This window comes from Phascolarctos cinereus, unplaced genomic scaffold (assembly GCF_003287225.1).
Source record: "Phascolarctos cinereus isolate Bilbo 61053 unplaced genomic scaffold, phaCin_HiC Scaffold_726;HRSCAF=1367, whole genome shotgun sequence".
Lineage (NCBI taxonomy): Eukaryota > Metazoa > Chordata > Mammalia > Diprotodontia > Phascolarctidae > Phascolarctos > Phascolarctos cinereus.
Genome location: NW_027556098.1, coordinates 424835369 through 424849134, shown reverse-complemented (window position 1 = coordinate 424849134; position 13766 = coordinate 424835369). Strand labels below are relative to the sequence as shown.

The 13766-nt window shown below is 60.7% G+C and overlaps 1 protein-coding gene across 1 annotated transcript in view; it reads left to right on the top strand.

Moving 5' to 3' along the window:
- Positions 1 to 13766, top strand: part of MYH14 (myosin heavy chain 14) — a 39392-nt gene that overhangs the window by 11603 nt on the left and 14023 nt on the right. Inside the window, exons 12-28 of the mRNA XM_078146443.1 lie at positions 1019 to 1137; positions 1758 to 1913; positions 2299 to 2476; positions 2577 to 2752; positions 3086 to 3200; positions 3972 to 4162; positions 5471 to 5592; positions 6161 to 6230; positions 6365 to 6525; positions 6890 to 6998; positions 8242 to 8373; positions 9266 to 9472; positions 9782 to 9919; positions 10100 to 10223; positions 10895 to 11066; positions 12159 to 12371; positions 13281 to 13425. Coding sequence (XP_078002569.1) covers positions 1019 to 1137; positions 1758 to 1913; positions 2299 to 2476; positions 2577 to 2752; positions 3086 to 3200; positions 3972 to 4162; positions 5471 to 5592; positions 6161 to 6230; positions 6365 to 6525; positions 6890 to 6998; positions 8242 to 8373; positions 9266 to 9472; positions 9782 to 9919; positions 10100 to 10223; positions 10895 to 11066; positions 12159 to 12371; positions 13281 to 13425 — 2528 coding nt within the window. The remainder of the gene's footprint in view (positions 1 to 1018; positions 1138 to 1757; positions 1914 to 2298; positions 2477 to 2576; positions 2753 to 3085; positions 3201 to 3971; positions 4163 to 5470; positions 5593 to 6160; positions 6231 to 6364; positions 6526 to 6889; positions 6999 to 8241; positions 8374 to 9265; positions 9473 to 9781; positions 9920 to 10099; positions 10224 to 10894; positions 11067 to 12158; positions 12372 to 13280; positions 13426 to 13766) is intronic.

The window sequence follows — 13766 nt, the reverse complement described above, 5'->3', positions numbered from 1 at the left end:
GAGGAGCAGATGACCAGGGCAGCCAGCCTGTGGAGTACCCAGAGAAGAGCACACCATATAGAGCTCCACCAACTATGTATTAGTGTCCCTGTCTTTCTTCAACCTCTCCAACTTTCACTATTCCTATCTCTTGCCATCTTTGCCAGTTCACTGACAGGGAGGTGAAACTCGGAAGTATTCTGAATCATACTCCTCTCATTACTAGTGATTTGGAGGCCATCTCTTTCCTATGGTTGATAAGTTAGCAATTCTTCTTTTGAGAAACTGTTCATATCCTTTGACCACTCACCTATTGGGAAATGACTCTGGGTCTTCTATGTTTTATTATTTCCCTGCATCAGGCCTTTATCAGAGAGATTTTATGTAATTTTTCCCCTAGACTAGAGTGGCCCCTATCCTGGCTGCACTGATTTTGTTTGTGCAAAAGCTTTTTTATCTGCTGTGATGAGATGATCTTTTTTATCTCCTGCAATCTCCTCTATCCTTTGTTTGGTAAACGATTCCTCCCCTAAAATGGCTAAACTCGTTGGGGCACATGGGCGTAATTCAATAATAACTGCACCATAAGAAACCAAAAATAAGAGAAAATTGGAGCCCAGGAAGGTGTATCAGAACTGATGGACAGAAAGAAGAGAAAGCAGGAGAGTGATGGTGGGGATAACATCAGTGGAAAGAACAAAGATGCTGAAATGCTGCCTGATGAGCCCAGAGAAGGTCACTGTTATCAGGAAGATGTGCCTCTCACCTGTCTGTGCAGCAGGGGCTCTGCACACGCTGGCAGGACCAGCCCATTTGGCTGAATGCTCACTCTCTTTTTAACATCCTTATTGGGAGGGAGGGGAGGAAAAGGTTACAGATGAACCAAAGTCAATTTTTTAAAAAGATACATCTAAAGAAATAAAATCTCAGGCAAAGAAAAAAGCAAATTCTTCCCTTAGGTGTAGTCATGAAAGATTTCTCCACCTGTTTTCCTCCAAGAGGGCTCAAGACCTTAACCTGCTTCTTTCCTCCCTGACAGCGGCCCAGAAACTCTGCCGTCTGCTGGGCTTGGGGGTGACCGATTTCTCCCGAGCCCTGCTCTCCCCCCGCATCAAGGTTGGTCGTGACTATGTACAGAAGGCTCAGACCAAGGAGCAGGTACCGACCAGGGTGGGTGGAGGGAGGGGATGGCAGGAGAAGGGCACCCTGGGGAACTGGGAGGGAGCAAGACAGGAAAGGGCGCGTGCCTGGGGGAAAAGAGCTGATTTCTGGTCAGGGTGAGGAATAAGTTCCTCCCCACTGAGAGCTGTCCCATCATGGAATGGGCTGCCAGAGGAAGGAGGGAGAGGACTGTGACTGACCCCATGTGAGGGGTGTTGTGGGAGGTAGGGGTTAAACAAAAGCCCTCTGAGAATGTCTCCTTTCTGCCTCTAACCCCTCATGCTCCTCCATTCTGTCTCTTCTGTTTCTTCTGTCCCATCTCTCCCCCGTCTCTGTCCCTTTCCCCCTCCCCCTCTCTGTCTTCATCCCTCCCCAGACCTCTCTCTCACCCCCTCTGTCTCTGCCCCACCTCCCATCTCTGTCCCTCTCCCAGGGCTCTCACTGCCTGGGGTCAAGGGGACGCCTCCCCAGGTTGGGGGTGGGGGTTGGCCCGAAAGGCCTCTCAGGGCCTGTGTGGCTCAGATGTCCCTCTGATGGCTCCTGCTGTGGTCACGGCGCAGTTGTGGCTCCTGACTCCATCCTGTCTCCAACCCTTCTGGGCCCTCTCTTGCGCACAGGCTGACTTCGCCTTGGAAGCCTTGGCCAAAGCCTCCTATGAGCGCCTCTTTCGCTGGCTTGTGCTTCGCCTCAACCGTGCCCTGGACCGAAGCCCTCGCCAGGGGGCCTCCTTCCTGCTGGGCATCCTGGACATCGCTGGCTTCGAGATCTTCCAAGTGAGATTTGGGCCTTCCCCTGCCCTGTTCTTGGCTGTCCTCAGCGCCTGTTCTGGGCCTCCTCCCACCCAGGCCTCAACTTCTCAGCTTTTCCCCCTCACCACACCGAGGGGTCACCAGCTAGGAAGTCTATGTCTCCTTCCTTGTTCCCTCCCCGTGCCCTCTGTGGCCCTCACCTGTCATACTTGTCCCGTTAGCAGGCCTAGGACTTGGGGTCCTTGTCTTCATGCTGTGGTGGAAAAGCTAAGGGGGAGATGGGCCTGGCCTGGCTGTCCAGCCCCGCCCACCTGGCCTGCCCCACCCACTCTCTGGCCCCTCCCCCTGACCAGCCAGCCCCATCCACTCTCGAGCCCCGCCCGCTCACCTGGCAGGCCGCTCTTTGCAGCTGAACTCCTTTGAGCAGCTGTGCATCAACTACACCAATGAGAAGCTGCAGCAGCTCTTCAACCACACCATGTTCGTGCTGGAGCAGGAGGAGTACCAGCGCGAGGGCATCCCCTGGACCTTCCTGGACTTTGGCCTCGACCTGCAGCCCTGCATTGACCTCATCGAGAGGCCCGTGAGCGCCGCTGCTGCTGCTGGGGGGAGAAGAGGGGCCAGGAGGGAGGAGGGCCTTGGGGGGGGCTCCCAACTCGCTGACCCCATGCCGGCCTCCCCCCCCAGGCCAACCCCCCCCGGGGCTCCTGGCCCTGCTGGACGAGGAGTGCTGGTTTCCCAAGGCCACGGACAAATCCTTTGTGGAGAAGGTGGCCCAAGAGCAGGGCAGCCACCCCAAGTTCCAGCGGCCCCGGCAGCTGCGCGACCAGGCGGACTTCAGCGTGTTGCACTACGCCGGGAAGGTGCGTGCACGTGTGTGTACGCGTGAATGTATATGTGCGTGTGTGAGCACGTGTGTGGTATGCCAGGGCAATGGGGAACCAGGCTGACCCCAGCGAGCTCCATCTACTTGGAAGGGGCGTGTGTAATGCCTGAAAATGAAGGAGAGAACAGTGATAGCGGATGGGAGTGAGCCCAGGATTCCAATTACGGACAGGCCCCCCCCCCATCCCATTTTATACTGTCCGGATGTTGGGGGGAGGGGTAGAAAGGAGTTCCAGCACTTCCATCCTTACGTGACTGAGCCTGAGAGGCAGGAGCCTGACCCCTGCCCCGCCTCCCTCTCCTCCCCACAGGTGGACTACAAGGCCAACGAGTGGCTGATGAAAAACATGGACCCACTGAATGACAGCGTCGCAGCCCTCCTGCACCAGAGCACGGACAAGCTCACAGCGGAGATCTGGAAGGACGGTGAGGACGGCCGGAGGGTGCCTCTGACTGCCCCTACTGACCCCCACCCCAACCCGTAGGTCCTGGACACACTGCCATGCCGAGCCTCTAGAAAGAACCTCCAAAAGCAGACCTCTAGCCTAGGAAAAGAGGGCACCTAGCCATTGGCAGCCGTGAGACAGGAGACTTCGGAGCCAGACGTGGACGGGGGCTTCATCGAAGCTCCTGGAAGGCTTTGTGTGTGACTATATGTCCTCCACCATATGGGGCCAAACCCTGACCGCCCCGCCAAGTATTCCTCCTTCCCTCCCTCCTCTCTCCTCTCCCCTCCTCTCTCTCTCTCCCCTCTCCTTCTCTCTTTCCCTCCCTTCCTATCTGTCTTTCTGTCTTTCTCTCCCTGTCTCTCTCTCTCTCCCTCTCTTTCTGTCTCTCTCTCTCTCTCTCTCTCTCTCTCTCTCTCTCTCTCTCTCTCTCTCTCTCTCTCTCTCCCTCTCTCTGTATCCCTGTCTCTGTCTTTCTGCCTGTCTATTTCTCCCTCCCTCCTTCTTCCACCTCTGGGAGTGACCCTCCCCATCACCCCTCTTGACAGCTACCTTTCCCCTCCACCCTAAGACCCTGGAGTACCCCGCCCCCACCCTGTCTCCCAGTAGCCCATTTCAGGTTATCTCGTGGCTTAAGTCACTTAAGTCACTCTCTTCGGGTGCCTCCCTGGCCCTGGCCCTGCCCTCTGGGGTGACCCCTGCCCCTTCCGGGTCTCCCTGACTCCTGTCTCTCTGTGGCCCGGCCTTGCAGTGGAAGGCATCGTGGGTCTGGAGCAGGTGAGCAGCCTCGGGGACGGGGGTGCACCTGGGGGACGCCCGCGCCGCGGCATGTTCCGGACAGTGGGTCAGCTGTACAAGGAGTCCCTGAGTCGGCTCATGGCCACGCTGAGCAACACCAACCCCAGCTTTGTGCGCTGCATCATCCCCAACCACGAGAAGAGGGTGAGCGCCTGGGACCCTCGAGCCGTCCTGGATGTGGGCCTCTGGCCCCCAGAACCCTCTCAGAGCCTGGCAGCACACAGCAGGGGCTTAATGCATGCTTTTGGAACTCACCCCCAGGTTCAAGCCGTAGAGGAGCAAAGCTAGGTTTGGAGTCAGGGGCTATGTTCAAATCCTGTCCCTCCCCCTTCATACCTGTCAGGGTGGAATTGTAAAGTCTTTAAGACCCCTTCCTGCTCTGAGTCCCCACTCCCACCGGCCCCTGCTCCTGTTGGATTTCTATCAGGAGCCTTCAGGGACGTTCTGGAGAGGCTGCAACTTGTTGAGCTTGGGGTCCACTAAGAGCCCGACCTCCATTTCACATGACCTATGGTAATAATAAGACTAATAGCTAACATTTGTGTAGCGCTTTAAGCTCTATAAGCAAGGTGCTTTACAGAGGTCACCTCATTGTAATGTCTAATGAGGCTTCCTCAGTCTTTGGCTGGTGAAGCTAATTTTTGAAACCTGAAAGTAAGACGATCTTTGTTCCGAGTGGAGTAGATTGTCTTGGCTTCAGCCTCACATCCCAGCCAGTCATGCTTCTGGTGGCCATTGCCCCACGCTCCAGGCGTTCCTCTGCAGTCACAGGGCCCTCACACAGTATGCAGCAAGCCTCTAAGCCCACCCGTGAGGCACTAGTACATTGTGGACTAGACTGTCTGTGCGAGGAGGGTCAGAGAGCCCTGACTGCTGAGGGAGGCCAGGATGACCATGGGTCAGAGAAGGAGGAGGAAGAGGGGGAGGAGGAGGAAGAAGGAAGGGAAGAGGAGGGGAGGAGGAAGAGAAGGAGGGAGAAGAGGAAGAAGAAGGGGAGAGGAGGAAGGAGAAAAGAAGGGAGGAAAAGTTGATCAGGGTCGGGGCAAGGAGGAGGAGGAGGGGGAAGGGGAGGGGAGGAGGAGGATGAAGGAGAAAAGAAGGAAGGGAAGAGGAGGGGAGGAGGAAGAAAAGGGAGAAGAGGGAGAGGAAGGGGGAGGAGGAAGAAGAAAAGGAAGAAGGGGAGATGAGGTGGGAGAGTGGAAGGAAGAAGAGGAGGGGGAGGAAGATGAAGAGGGGAAGGAAGAAGAAAAGGAGGGGGAAGAGGAAGAAGAAAAGAAAGAAAGGAAGAGGATGGGGAGGAAGAAGAAAAGAAGGAAGGGAGGGGGAGGGGAGGAGGAGGAAGAAGAGGAGGAGGGAGCTGTCTAAGGTTGTGCAGCCAATTTTGCCAGGGGCTCTCTTCCCCACCCCCCACCCCTGCCCCCAGCTCCAGCCTGACTTCCTCTCCTGTCCCAGGCAGGGAAGCTGGAGCCTCGGCTGGTGCTGGACCAGCTACGCTGTAATGGGGTCCTGGAGGGGATCCGCATCTGCCGCCAGGGCTTCCCCAATCGAATCCTGTTTCAGGAATTTCGGCAGAGGTGAGCAGTGGGCCGTGGCGGGGCTGGAGCCGAGGGAAGGGGCTGGTTGGGGCTGGTGGGAGGAGAGGGGACTCTCCTCATGGCCCTCCCAGGGATGGCAGGGGTAGGAGGGGCGGTGATCTAGCCAGACGGTGGGGTAACAGGGACATCCAGGCCTGCACTCCCTGGGAAGATATTCTAACGCCCTTGGCCTTTGACTGGTGGCCTTGCTGCGGCTCCTCTCTGGGAGGTGCCACCATTGGGAGACACGGCCAGGTGGGGAAAGGGGCTCTCTCCCCTGACCCCCAAATCACAGTCCGGCCACAACGTCGAACGACAGAGTTGTCCAAATAGGAAGTTGCCAGCTAGGCTGCCCGAGACCCCAAGTCCTTGCTCTGGGCTCAAAGCTTCCTAATTAATGGCTCCGAGGCAGGGAAGGCCTACGCGGGTGGGTGTATTGGATGGCTGATGATTGGGCTAGAAGGAGCCGGTCCTGCTGGCCATGGGGGTGGGGGGCTCCCAGGTGCCCGGCCCTCTCTCCTCCTCATCCACCTCACTGTCCTTCCCTTCTCCTCGGCTCACTCGGCAGGTATGAGATCCTGACTCCCAATGCCATCCCCAAGGGCTTCATGGATGGGAAACAGGCCTGCGAGAAGATGGTAAGGGCTGGGGCGGGGCCTGAGTGTGCTAAGTATGGAGGGGCAGGGCTGGGCTGGCCTGGAGGGTAGGGCGGGGCTCCTCACCTTTCACCCCACCCCATCCCAACTGACTCTCCCCATGCTCCCCGCCCCAGATCCAGGCCCTGGAGCTGGACCCCAACCTGTACCGTGTCGGCCAAAGCAAAATCTTTTTCCGGGCCGGTGTCCTGGCCCAGTTGGAGGAAGAGCGGGACCTCAAGATCACAGACATCATCGTGTCCTTCCAAGCGGCTGCCCGAGGATACTTGGCCCGAAGGTGGGCAGAAGGCTGGCTTACTCGGGATGCCCTGGCTCGATCCCTTTTCTGCCCTTGAAGGGCTCCCCACAGGCAACTGAGCCCCAAGGGGCCTCCCCCATTTCTGAGCCAGGGCCCCGGGGGAGAGGGGAAGGATGTGTGATGAGGGGCCCGGGAGCCTGGGGCTTGAATCTATCCAATGACAGCAGGTAACAAACGGGCAGCTCACCACCTTATCTGGTCTAGAGTAACTTCCATCTTGTTTCAAAGGAGGGTATTAGATGAGGTGCCCTTCCCTACCCCCGGGTGCCCTCCTCCACCCCCGGGTGCCCTCCTGAGCCTCTGCGGGCAGGTGGGCTGAGCCAGCCCCCCCCTGGGCCCACAGGGCTTTCCACAGACGCCAGCAGCAGCAGAGTGCCCTGCGGGTGATGCAGAGGAACTGCGCCGCCTACCTCAAGCTCCGCCATTGGCAGTGGTGGCGCCTCTTTACCAAGGTGAGGGACTGTCCCATCCTGCCACCCTGTGGGGAGCTGAGGGGGGGACCTAGAAATCAGCCCCATTTCACAGAGGAGGACACTGAGGCCTGGCAGATAGCAAGGAATAAAGGCAGGATGTGAGCTCGGCTCTCTCCACTGCCCCTCTGTCTCTCCCCAAGTCCAGCCCCAATCGCTGCCCGTTTTGTCTATGGGGAGATGGAGCTTCTAGTGCTTGTGGGTGGCACAGCTAGACTTTGGGCAGACAGGGATTTGTAATGTATCACACACCCTCCAGGTGTGAGTACAGCCCCTCCCCAGCCTGCCTTCTCATTTCCATTCTTAGCTGACAGAGGGTGCTCACCACTGTCCCCCCTGCCCCCTGCCCCTGGCCAGCCAAGGGAGCCGCCCTCCCCCTGAGGTGACCTCGAGCCTCTGCCCCCCCTGCCCTCTGCTCCCTGCCCCCAGCCAGCCGAGGGAGCCGCCCTCCCCCTGAGGTGACCTCGAGCCTCTGCCCCCCCTGCCCTCTGCTCCCTGCCCCCCAGCCAGCCGAGGGAGCCGCCCTCCCCCTGAGGTGACCTCGAGCCTCTGCCCCCCCTGCCCTCTGCTCCCTGCCCCCCAGCCAGCCGAGGGAGCCGCCCTCCCCTGAGGTGACCTCGAGCCTCTGCCCCCCTGCCCTCTGCTTCCTGCCCCCAGCCAGCCGAGGAGCTGCCCTCCCCCTGAGGTGACCTCGAGCCTCTGCCCCCCTGCCCTCTGCTCCCTGCCCCCCAGCCAGCCGAGGGAGCTGCCCTCCCCCTGAGGTGACCTTGTGTCTCTTCTGTATGTATCTTTCATGCTCCCAGTTCTGCCCACGTGTTGTTGGCCCCATTAGAGCATAAAGCCCCAGCAGGGCAGGACTAGCTTAGCCCAGCACCTGGTACATCATTAATACTTGTTGGTCAATTGACAAAAGTTTGGGATTTCTGGACATAAACCTGGAAGGGCCCTTAGAGTCCCTCCCCCTCTCACCATCATTTTACAGATGAGGAAATTGAGGCCCAGAGATAGGAAGAGCCATGCCCAGAGGGTACAAGGCCTCTCAGAGTGGGCAGGGGAGGTGTCCTTTAACTACCCCCACCCAAGTCCTTTATTTTTCCTTTTCCAAAGCATTGCTATGGAGAAGTGTGGGCTCTTAGACCCTGGCCTGTCTGGCCCTTCTCCCATAGCAGGGTCCCTCCTCTCTGCTCTCCCCTCACTCCTCTGACCTTCCCTTCCCCCTCTCCAGGTGAAGCCGCTTCTTCAGGTGACCCGCCAGGATGAAGTACTCCAGGCACGGGCCCAGGAGCTCCAGAAGGTGCAAGAGCTGCAGCAACAGAGTGCCCGTGAGCTGGATCAGCTCCAAGAACGAGTGCACCAGGTGAGGTACAGGGATGAGCTTGGGCCCCCTTCCCCTCACCATCAGAGTGACCAGCATAGGTAGTGACCTCTCTGTCCATGGAGGGATGAGCCTGGCCCCCTTCCCCTCACCATCAGACTGACCAGTATAGGTAGTGACCTCTCTGTCCATAGAGGGATGAGCCTGGCCCCCTTCCCCTCACCATCAGAGTGATCAGTATAGGTAGTGACCTCTCTGTCCATGGAGGGATGAGCCTGGCCCCCTTGCCCTCACCATCAGAGAGGTCACTACCAGTATAGGTAGTGACCTCTCTGTCCATAGAGGGATGAACCTGGGGCCCTCAGCTTGGTCTAAAATGGTAGGACCACAGCAGACAGATGGCCCAGGAAATGCCCCGTCTGGCAGATGGGGAGAGAACAGCTCAGAGATTATCGGGTGGGAATCACTGCACAGAGGTAGAGAGCCATCAGGAGAAGACTGGAGACCTTGCAGGCCATAGGGAGCTATGGGAGATTCTAGAGCAGAGTGGGGATGTTGTTTCACCCTGAGGTTGTCAGAGTGTGACCTTGCACATGTGATGGTGTGTCCAGGGTGTGTGTGACCCTGCATGTACACAGGCTTGGGGAGGGTTCATCAATGAAGAATGGGAGAACTGAAGGGGTGGGGAGGAGGGAAGGCTTCAGAGGAGAGGTTCCAAAACAGGGTGACCACGTGGGCAGAGCCAGACACAGGTAATGACATGTCAGGCTCAGGGTCAGGAACCCGGTACTACGTGCAGAAAGGGGCGGGCAATGAGGCCCAAGAAGCCAGGGCTCCCTTGTTGAAAGCCTCGAATGCCAGGATCAGAGGCAGTGCCTCTGGGGCCAGTGGACCTGCCACCTCCTTGACCTTTGCTCCCCTGCCCCTCATTCAGCTGGAGGAGGAGAGAGCCCGGCTCTCGGAGCAGCTGCGGGCAGAGGCTGAGCTGTGTGCCGAGGCCGAGGAGACCCGGGGCCGCCTGGCGGCCCGGAAGCAGGAGCTGGAGACGGTGGTGGGCATGTTGGAGGCCCGGGTGGGTGAGGAAGAGGAGCGTAGCGTGCAGCTGGAGACGGACAAGAAGCGGCTGCAGCAGCATGTGCAGGTGACCAGCCTCGAGTGCTGCCTCTGTGTGACCCTGGCCAGTCACATGGCCACTCACTGCTCTTTGAGAAGGTCTCCACCTGTGTCAGCGGAGGGAATTGCCTCACCTGGGAGCCTCCTTCAGTCCCTCTCCCTGGCTTCCCTCTTGTTTGGTGGGCATGACCTGTGTGGGGCGGGAGGACCAGTACCACCTGTGTAGGGAGCTGGGCCACCTACAGAGTGAAGGTGGGCCGCCCAGGGCAGGGGCACCCGAGAGGCAGGTGGGAGGCAGCCCCGTGCTGTGGTGACTCTTCCGCTCCCTCCACCCCAGGAGCTGGAACAGCACCTCGAGGCAGAGGAGGGGGCCCGACAGAAACTGCAGCTGGAGAAGGTGACCACTGAGGCCCGGCTGAAGAAGATGGAAGAGGATCTGCTGCTTTTGGAGGACCAGAACGCCAAGCTGGGCAAGGTGGGCCACGTGCCTCCGCTGACTCCTCTGTAAGATCAGGGGGTTAGAGCAGGCCAAGCTCAGGAAGCAGCGGCTGCTGCTGCTGCGGACCTGTGGGGGATGGTAGTGAGCTCCCCATCACTGGAGGCCCAGGACAGGCAGGGGAGCCCCGCTGACACATGCCTCCCCCTGTGTCCCCAGGAGCGGCGGCTGCTAGAGGAGCGTCTGGCAGAGTTCTCCTCCCAGGCGGCTGAAGAGGAAGAAAAGGTGAAGAGCCTTAGCAAACTCAGGCACAAATATGAGGCCGTGATGGCCGACATGGAAGGTGAGACACGCCCCACCCCGCGTGGGTGTGCCTCCCTCTGCCACACCACGTTCTGTGTCCCCCCCAGCTCTGCCACGCCGTGTTCTGTGTCCCCACCAGCTCTGCCACGCCGTGTTCTGTGTCCCCCCCCGCTCTGCCACGCCGTGTTCTGTGTCCCCCCCCAGCTCTGCCACGCCGTGTTCTGTGTCCCCACCAGCTCTGCCACGCCGTGTTCTGTGTCCCCACCAGCTCTGCCACGCCGTGTTCTGTGTCCCCCCCCGCTCTGCCACGCCGTGTTCTGTGTCCCCCCCAGCTCTGCCACGCCGTGTTCTGTGTCCCCCCCAGCTCTGCCACGCCGTGTTCTGTGTCCCGAGCCTCCCCCGCCCCAGCTCCAACATTCCTGTCATTTTCCTCCTAATTTTCCCCCTGCCCCCACCCCTGGCACACTCCCTCCTAACTTCAAGGAGCTAATGGCGCCATGGGGCCTGGCGGATCTGGGCACCCTGGCCCGGTCCCATGGCGGCCAGCCTGGTCCTGGCTTTGGGTGGGACCCTGCTTTGTGGGCTGTGCCCCAGTTCACACGGGCCAGGTTGTGTTCCTTTGGATTCTCAGGGCCCAGGATCCCCACCATTCTGGTGTGGAGAGGCCCTTCCACACCCTCACCGCTGCCCTCTGGGCCCCTCCCCCTGCAGAACGGCTCAAGCTGGAGGAGAAAAGCCGCCAAGAGCTGGAGAAAACCAAGCGGCGCCTGGACGGGGAGAGCTCAGAGCTGCAGGAGCAGATGCTGGAGCAGCAGCGCCGGGCGGAGGAGCTCCGTGCCCAGCTGGGCCGCAAGGAGGAGGAGCTCCAGGCTGCCCTGGCCAGGTAGGCAGCCTGCCCCCCCCAGGGACCCCGAGACCCCCCAGCCACCAGCCCCCCCAGGGACCCTGAGACCCCCCCAAGCCACCAGCGCCCCCAGGGACCCCGAGATCCCCCCCAGCCACCAGCCCCCCCAGGGACCCTGAGAACCCTCCCAGCCACCAGCCCCTGGGGGGCCCTGAGGCCCCCCCAGCCACCAGACCCCCAGGGACCCTGAGACCCCCCCAAGCCACCAGCCCCCCCAGGGACCCCGAGATCCCCCCCAGCCACCAGCCTCCCCAGGGACCCGAGAACCCCCCAGCCATCAGCCCCCCCAGGGACCCCGAGAACCCCCAGCCATCAGCCCCCCAGGAACCCCGAGAACCCTCCCAGCCACCAGCCCCCCCCAGGGACCCTGAGAACCCTCCCAGCCACCAGCCCCTGGGGGGCCCTGAGGCCCCCCCAGCCACCAGACCCCCAGGGACCCCGAGACCGCCCCAGCCACCAGCCTCCCCAGGGACCCCGAGACCCCCCCCAGCCACCAGCCCCCCCAGGGACCCTGAGACCCCCCCAGCCACCAGCCCCCCCAGGGACCCCGAGACCCCCTCCAGCCACCAGCCCCCCCAGGGACCCCGAGACCCCCTCCAGCCACCAGCCCCCCCAGGGACCCTGAGACCCCCCCAAGCCACCAGCCCCCCCAGGGACCCTGAGACCCCCCAGCCACCAGCCCCCCCCAGGGACCCTGAGAACCCTCCCAGCCACCAGCCCCCCCAGGGACCCCGAGACCCCCCAGCCACCAGCCCCCCCAGGGACCCCGAGACCCCCCAGCCATCAGCCCCCCCCCGGAACCCCAAGAACCCTCCCAGCCACCAGCCCCCCCAGGGACCCCGAGACCCCCCCAGCCACCAGCCCCCCCAGGGACCCTGAGATCCCTGGGGGGGCTGGTGGCTGGGGGAGTCTTGGGGGGGACCTCGGTAGTGCCCCTGCGTGAGGCAGGAATCCCCCCCCCACTGCAGACCCCACTCCCAGAAATCCAGGCCCAAGGACTCCACAGTCTAAGCTGGGGGCGCCGTCAGCCTGCCCCCCCCAGAGCGTTCAGTCCCCTCCCTTCCTCCCCAGGGCCGAGGAGGAGGGCGGGGCCCGGGCCACGCTGCTCAAGTCCCTTCGAGAGGCCCAGGCAGGGCTGGCCGAAGCCCAGGAAGACCTGGAAGCCGAGAGGGCAGCGCGGACGAAGGCGGAGAAGCAGCGTCGAGACCTTGGGGAGGAGCTGGAGGCCCTCCGGGGGGAGCTGGAAGACACGCTGGACTCCACCAATGCCCAGCAGGAGCTCCGGTGAGAGAAGCGGGAGGCCTTTCTGGGACCCTGGGCAAGCACTCCCTCCTTTGTAAAATGGACTCAGGGGGCTAAACATATAGGCCTGGGTTCGAGTCCTGACCTGTGGGATCCTGGGCAGATTCCTTCACTTCTCTGGGCCTCCAGTCCTGGAGTGCTCCCCACCCATCCAGACAACAGGCATTGATGAGAGTAAGGTCCTCCTTGTACCTACCCTGGGGAGCTCCTGTAGGGGATGGCTGATGCTGATACCTGCTGATGGGGGCTGGGGTGGTCCTTATCAATCAGGACCCTCCAGAAAGGTTTTCTGGAGGAGGCGGCATTTGAGCTGACTTCTACAGGTAGTGATGGGGAGTGAGAATGATCTCGGCATGGTTAGTGCAGCAGCAAATGCTTGGCGGTGGGAAGGTTTGGGGGACGTTGTGTGAAGGCTGGAAAGGGGAAGGCTGAACTCCTAGCTAAGGGACCCTGGCCCTACTCTGTGGGTGGCAGGGAGTACGTGTGTGAGCCCACAGGAGGACAAGACCAGGCCTATGCAGGAGGCTGGTGCCCTTAGGGCCTGGAGGATGAGGCCTGGGGTGGGGGTGGGGTTCCCAAGGGAGGCCTGTTGTTTCAACATGAACTTTCCAGTCCACACAAAGCCCAGATCTCTCTCAGACCAGCTGCTGCGAGACTTTCCTCCCCAAGTCCACGTAGGAAATTGATTTCTCGAACCCAAGTATAAAACCTGACATTGGTCCCTTATTCAGAATTTCTTGAGCCCAACGGTAAAGCCAGACATCGATCCCTTGGCCCTGGGCAGGCTGCCTGTGCCCTGACTCTGCCCTGCAGCCCTCCCAGTGGTGTGGGGTCCTCCACAGGCCTGATAAGGCTCCAGTTACAAATCATTCTTTCTCTTTCACTCACCAGGACCAAGCGGGAGCAGGAAGTGTCCGAGCTGAAGCGGGCACTGGAGGAAGAGACGCGCAGCCATGAAGCTGTCGTCCAGGAGCTACGGCAACGTCACGGCCAGGCCCTGGGCGAGCTAGGCGAACAGTTAGAACAGGCGCGGCGGGTGAGAGCGAGGGCTGGTGCCCCCACCCCCCAGCCTCGGTGTCCCAGCTCTGCTCTGGCTCTCCAGTGACAGGCCTGAGCAAGCTGCAAAGTGAAGGTTTAATGGCCACCATCCAGGGTCCCTTCTAGCCTGGAAAGCCACTGCTGGACATGTGTCACTTGGCTGTACCTCCCTCTTTCCCGCCTCTGGAGAGTCGATTCCCTAGCAAAGTCCCTAGGAATGGCCACTGGTTCTCACGGTCTGGAAACAAGGACCTGAGCAACAGTCCCAGGACCTAATGGGTGTCATCAGCCATTACATTCTCTGCCTCTTTGCCTGGGTCCGTCCCCCCAGGCAGGGAG